At 41.3% G+C, this 6,896-nt stretch overlaps 1 protein-coding gene across 1 annotated transcript in view; it reads right to left on the bottom strand.

Annotated features, from left to right (window-relative positions):
- Window positions 1–2,153: 2,153 nt before the first annotated feature.
- The window catches only part of cacul1 (CDK2 associated cullin domain 1), a 28,710-nt gene continuing 23,967 nt past the window's right edge, over window positions 2,154–6,896 (bottom strand). Inside the window, exons 5-7 of the mRNA XM_034184420.1 lie at window positions 5,962–6,064; window positions 5,600–5,710; window positions 2,154–2,272 (exon numbers count right to left, since the gene is read on the bottom strand). Of these exons, the coding sequence (XP_034040311.1) occupies window positions 2,154–2,272; window positions 5,600–5,710; window positions 5,962–6,064 (333 nt within the window). The remainder of the gene's footprint in view (window positions 2,273–5,599; window positions 5,711–5,961; window positions 6,065–6,896) is intronic.

Here is a 6,896-nt window from a genome sequence, read left to right as displayed (position 1 = left end):
GTGGATCTGCATGTTGAACTGGCACAGGTTTTACGCCGGATGCCCTTCCTGACGCAACTCCACATTACATGGAGAAATGTGGCAGGGGTGGGATTTGAACCCGGAACCTTCTGCACTGAAACCAAGTGCATTAACCACTTGGCCACTTTACCTTATTACATGTCCATGTGGGAAGGCATATGTGGGTAAAACAAGCAGACAACTCAAAACATGGATTGGAGAGCACAGTTTCTGTGTAGACTCTCAGTTGTCCAGGTGGTTTCCATAGTAGAGAAGCTTGAATCTTCGACTGGACTGGTTTGCTTGACGCGAGGACGTTTCGCTTCAAAAGGCAGAAGCTTCCTCAGCTAAAATTCTTGCTCTGGAAGTCTGACTTCTGTCTGACTCTTGTAGAGAAGAATAAAACAGAAGCCAACAAAAGCTGGAGTTTTTAAACCTAACCAGACCCCTCCTACTGAGAGGCAGACTGCTATAGGCTAGTGACAAGGCTAGTAAACAATAGCTCTAATAGCAACTATTGTGCTCTAGTTAGCACACCTAATGACAGGACAGCTGTCCCTCTAATGATGGGATGGATGCCTTTACACAAAAGGCTATACCAGCACCGCAGAGAGGGCGCCAGTGGACCTCAGTCTGCGGTTCATCTCTACCTTAAAGACACTAACTACACGTTTGAGGACAAGGAAGTAAAAATATTAGCCAGAGAGAAGAAATGGTTTGAGAGAGGGGTCAAGGAGGCATTCTTTGTGAAACGTTTGAAACCCAGCCTTAACCGGGGAGGGGGTCTGAGACACGCTTTATCCTGTTTACAATGGGGTACTCAGGTCAAAAGCAGTGTCAGTCTTTTGTTCATGGTAATGAGTCATTTACGTCATCAGGGGAGCCATCAGAAAGGCATCCATCCCATCATTAGAGGGACAGCTGTCCTGTCATTAGGAGGGTGCTAACTAGAGCACAATAGTTGCTATTAGAGCTATTGTTTAGTCACTAGCCAATAGCAGTCTGCCTCTCAGAAGGAGGGGTCTGGTTAGGTTTAAAACTCCAGCTTTTGTTGGCTTCTGGTTTAATTGTCTCTACAAGAGTCAGACAGAAGTCAGACTTCCAGAGCAAGAATTTTAGCTGAGGAAGCTTCTGTGATTTGAAGCGAAACGTCCTCGCGTCAAACAACCCAGTCCAGTCGAAGATTCAAGCTTCTCTACTATTGGAGAGCACAGAAGTACCATCAGATGCAAAAATATGAATTCCCCTGTGGCAGTGCACTTTGTGGAATTTAATCATCCAATTTCCTCCTTAAGATACATTGGCATTGAACTGCAAGACTGCCCCCTAGAGGTGGGAATGTGGACGTCCTCCTCTCTTAAAGGGAACATTACTGGATCTACCACCTTAACTCTCTCCCCTCATGGACTAAACGCTGATTTTGATTCAAGATGTTTTCTATAAAATTACTCTGTACGTTGTAATGGGTAATTAACTGTACTACTGTACTGCATTGTATTATATTGTAATATATTTTGTATATTTTTGTAGTTTTTAAATCACACTAGGTGTGATTGGCTGGGATCCACCCACTCATTGAGGACAGGTCTTAAAATACCTGGGCTTCTCCTTTCATTATTCAAAGAAAAGAAAAATGATCTGATGAAGGCTATGGGCCAAAACGTTATCTTAAGTTTTTGACATCTGTAACAGGAGTGTGTGATGTTGTATTGTGTACTTTTGAGCCTACTGCCTCTTCATCTGCACTTCAAGTAAGACTTTTTTTGGTGTGCATTTTTGCTCTTTTCTTCCTAGTTTCTTTTCCTCCCCAGACCTTTCAAGTCTGCACATGGTTTACTCAGGTTTATATTTGCACTGAAAGGCTGCACCTTACCTTTTGTTGTACTTGTTAAATAATAATAAAGAATCTGTATCTGTATGTAAAAACATAGTGAATTATCACCTATGGCAGGGGTGGGCAACTTGTTCCAGAAAGGGCCCAGAGGGTGCAGGTTTTTGTTGCAGCCAATGACTCCACCAGGTGATTTCACTGATTAACTGATTCCATCTGCTCAAAGTGATATTTATCAGTGAAATCACCTGGTGGAGTCAGTGGCTGCAAAGAAAACCTGCACCCTCTTGGCCCTTTCTGGAACAAGTTGCCCACCCCTGATCTATGGTGATAAGATGGTGCCATCTACATGCATGTCAAGCTCCTCCTGTGTGCTGATCTGAATAAGGTACGGTCTGATCCACACTCCAGAGCAGAAGGTGGTGGTGACACACCAGTAAGCTGGATGTCAACCACCAGAAAGCAAGAAGAAAAAGATGCAAATGAGGAGGAAGTACTATAGGTGCTAGAGAATGAGCAAAATTAAGAAATCATCCTCTCAACCTGAAAGGCAATGCTCTTAAATGGACTGCATTTATATATCGCTTTTCCATCTGCATCAGACGCTCAAAGAGCTTTACAATAATGCCTCACATTCACCCCGATGTGAGGGTGCTGCCATACAAGGCGCTCACTACACACCGGGAGCAATAGGGGATTAAGGGCCTTGCCCAAGGGCCCTTAGTGATTTTCTAGTCAGGCTGGAGTTTGAACCGAGGATCCTCTGGTCTCAAACCCGACGCTTAACCACTAGACCATCACCCTCCCAATATTATTCCCACTCTTCAATAAAGAGAGGGAACCCAAGTCCTGGACTCAAGTACTGCAAGTCTGCTACCAGCTTTATTTTTTCAACATCCACACAGATGCTGAGAATGACAGCCTCAACACTGCATTTAATCTATTATTAGACTCTATTGCCTTTGCTCAAAATGTAAATGAGTCCACCCACCACTTTAATCATATCTTAGATCTTGTTCTGACTTATGGTATGGAATAGAAGACTTAACAGTATTCCCTGAAAACTCCCTTCTGTCTGATCATTTCTTAATAACATTTACATTTACTCTGATGGACTACCCAGCAGTGGGGAATAAGTTTCATTACACTAGAAGTCTTTCAGAAAGCGCTGTAACTAGGTTTAAGGATATGATTCCTTCTTTATGTTCTCTAACGCCATATACCAACACAATGCAGAGTAGCTACCTAAACTCTGTAAGTGAGATAGAGTATCTCGTCAATAGTTTTACATCCTCATTGAAGACAACTTTGGATGCTGTAGCTCCTCTGAGCTTTAAATCAGAAGTGCCTGACTCCGTGGTATAACTCACAAACTCGTAGCTTAAAGCAGATAACCCGTAAGTTGGAGAGGAAATGGCGTCTCACTAATTTAGAAGATCTTCACTTAGCCTGGAAAAAGAGTCTGTTGCTCTATAAAAAAGCCCTCCGTAAAGCTAGGACATCTTTCTACTCATCACTAATTGAAGAAAATAAGAACAACCCCAGGTTTCTTTTCAGCACTGTAGCCAGGCTGACAAAGAGTCAGAGCTCTATTGAGCTGAGTATTCCATTAACTTTAACTAGTAATGACTTCATGACTTTCTTTGCTAACAAAATTTTAACTATTAGAGAAAAAATTACTCATAACCATCCCAAAGACGTATCGTTATCTTTGGCTGCTTTCAGTGATGCCGGTATTTGGTTAGACTCTTTCTCTCCGATTGTTCTGTCCGAGTTATTTTCATTAGTTACTTCATCCAAACCATCAACATGTTTATTAGACCCCATACCTACCAGGCTGCTTAAGGAAGCCCTACCATTATTTAATGCTTCGATCTTAAATATGATCAATCTATCTTTGTTAGTTGGCTATGTACCACAGGCTTTTAAGGTGGCAGTAATTAAACCATTACTTAAAAAGCCATCACTTGACCCAGCTATCTTAGCTAATTATAGGCCAATCTCCAACCTTCCTTTTCTCTCAAAATTCTTGAAAGGGTAGTTGTAAAACCGCTAACTGATCATCTGCAGAGGAATGGTCTATTTGAAGAGTTTCAGTCAGGTTTTAGAATTCATCATAGTACAGAAACAGCATTAGTGAAGGTTACAAATGATCTTCTTATGGCCTCGGACAGTGGACTCATCTCTGTGCTTGTTCTGTTAGACCTCAGTGCTGCTTTTGATACTGTTGACCATAAAATTTTATTACAGAGATTAGAGCATGCCATAGGTATTAAAGGCACTGCGCTGCAGTGGTTTGAATCATATTTGTCTAATAGATTACAATTTGTTCATGTAAATGGGGATCTTCTTCACAGACTAAAGTTAATTATGGAGTTCCACAAGGTTCTGTGCTAGGACCAATTTTATTCACTTTATACATGCTTCCCTTAGGCAGTATTATTAGACGGTATTGCTTAAATTTTCATTGTTACGCAGATGATACCCAGCTTTATCTATCCATGAAGCCAGAGGTCACACACCAATTAGCTAAACTGCAGGATTGTCCTTACAGACATAAAGACATGGATGACCTCTAATTTCCTGCTTTTAAACTCAGATAAAACTGAAGTTATTGTACTTGGCCCCACAAATCTTAGAAACATGGTGTCTAACCAGATCCTTACTCTGGATGGCATTACCCTGACCTCTAGTAATACTGTGAGAAATCTTGGAGTCATTTTTGATCAGGATATGTCATTCAAAGCGCATATTAAACAAATATGTAGGACTGCTTTTTTGCATTTACGCAATATCTCTAAAATTAGAAAGGTCTTGTCTCAGAGTGATGCTGAAAAACTAATTCATGCATTTATTTCCTCTAGGCTGGACTATTGTAATTCATTATTATCAGGTTGTCCTAAAAGTTCCCTAAAAGCCTTCAGTTAATTCAAAATGCTGCCTGAGTACTAATGGGGACTAGAAGGAGAGAGCATATCTCACCCATATTGGCCTCTCTTCATTGGCTTCCTGTTAATTCTAGAATAGAATTTAAAATTCTTCTTCTTACTTATAAGGTTTTGAATAATCAGGTCCCATCTTATCTTAGGGACCTCGTAGTACCATATCACCCCAATAGAGCGCTTCGCTCTCAGACTGCAGGCTTACTTGTAGTTCCTAGGGTTTGTAAGAGTAGAATGGGAGGCAGAGCCTTCAGCTTTCAGGCTCCTCTCCTGTGGAACCAGCTCCCAATTCAGATCAGGGAGACATACACCCTCTCTACTTTTAAGATTAGGCTTAAAACTTTCCTTTTTGCTAAAGCTTATAGTTAGGGCTGGATCAGGTGACCCTGAACCATCCCTTAGTTATGCTGCTATAGACGTAGACTGCTGGGGGGTTCCCATGATGCACTGTTTCTTTCTCTTTTTGCTCTGTATGCACCACTCTGCATGTAATCATTAGTGATCGATCTCTGCTCCCCTCCACAGCATGTCTTTTTCCTGGTTCTCTCCCTCAGCCCCAACCAGTCCAGCAGAAGACTGCCCCTCCCTGAGCCTGGTTCTGCTGGAGGTTTCTTCCTGTTAAAAGGGAGTTTTTCCTTCCCACTGTAGCCAAGTGCTTGCTCACAGGGGGTCGTTTGACCGTTGGGGTTTTACATAATTATTGTATGGCCTTGCCTTACAATATAAGGCGCCTTGGGGCAACTGTTTGTTGTGATTTGGCGCTATATAAAAAAAATTGATTGATTGAAATTGAACATGAAGAAGAAGGTAAGAACAGCAAAATTACAGAAGATCAAAGAGATCTCACCTGGTCGAACACTATACAGGCCTTTAACCACGCTGGCCATGGTTGATGGTTGTACTTGAAAGGGCATGGAATGAGCTTTGATAAGAAGAGCTGCAAAACAAAAAAAGGTTTGAACTGTCATTAACAAATATGTACATTGTAGAACAACCTTAATTCCCACAAATACTCTTTTTTTTTTTCCCCCACACTGATGGCATCAGCATAGTGTGCAAAGTCAAAAACTCACCCTTGGTTAATGCATAACAGGAAACCTTTTAACAGTGAATAACCCAGGTTAACAATTAAGATGCATAGAATGATCTTCATGTCATGAAAGCCAAAGAGTTCAGCAATCTACTTACGCATCAGTGTGCTCAAATGTTTTTCAGCGACGTGTTCGGCAAACAACTTCATCAGATCCTCTTTTAAGTCTCTATTTAGTTTTGATTCAATGTAGAACTTGTTCTGAAAACAAAAAATAAAAATAAAAAAAAAGTGAGATTTATATCTTTCATCTGAAGTAAAGCAAACAACACTCAGGAAGAGGGTTTATCTTAAAGGTCCCACAAATGACCGAGTAGAAACGTGGTTCTCTGAAGCACACTGATACTATTCTGCTGCTCCAAGTTCAACTGAGTAATGCAGTTTTTCTACACTGCCCTAAAGCGTCCTCTGGTGGTTGCTTAGTGATCATGTTTTGCTGATCTTGGGAGAAAAGAAAATCTGAGCTGTTCATGCGCTGAGCCGATGTTAAACCTCATAAGGTTGTTGCCTTGGAAAAGATTTGTCCATAAGTATTGGGACAGGATGGAATAATAATTTTCTTTTTGTTTTGTGTAAAATATATACAAAACTGTATATTTACATTCAGTTGTGAGCATTTTTTAGTTTTACAACAGCCTAAAGAGGGCAATGGTCAGAGGCCATTCTACAAATAAACCAGCACAAGAAAGATATAAAGTCTGATTATCTGAAGCATCATAACTCACTGTCTAGACCAGGGGGTGGCCAAGTTCGGCCCACGAGAGCCACCTTCCTGAACTCTTAGTTGTCTCCCTGCTGCAACACACCTGAATCCAATAAAAAACTGATTAAAACCCTGCTAAGGAGTCTTTCATTGGATTCAGGTGTTGGAGCAGGGAGACAACTAAGAGTGTCAGGAAGGTGGCTCTCGTGGACCGAACTTGGCCACCCCTGTCTAGCTGGTGAAATTAGATACTTCAGAGTGAGGACAGCAAAGATACATTTACAGCCTTTCACTGTGCACACTGTGGAGTTGTCATCCGATCGTTGGTTG

Source organism: Thalassophryne amazonica, chromosome 13, assembly GCF_902500255.1.
Source record: "Thalassophryne amazonica chromosome 13, fThaAma1.1, whole genome shotgun sequence".
NCBI lineage: Eukaryota > Metazoa > Chordata > Actinopteri > Batrachoidiformes > Batrachoididae > Thalassophryne > Thalassophryne amazonica.
This window is presented reverse-complemented; position numbering and strand designations above follow the sequence as displayed.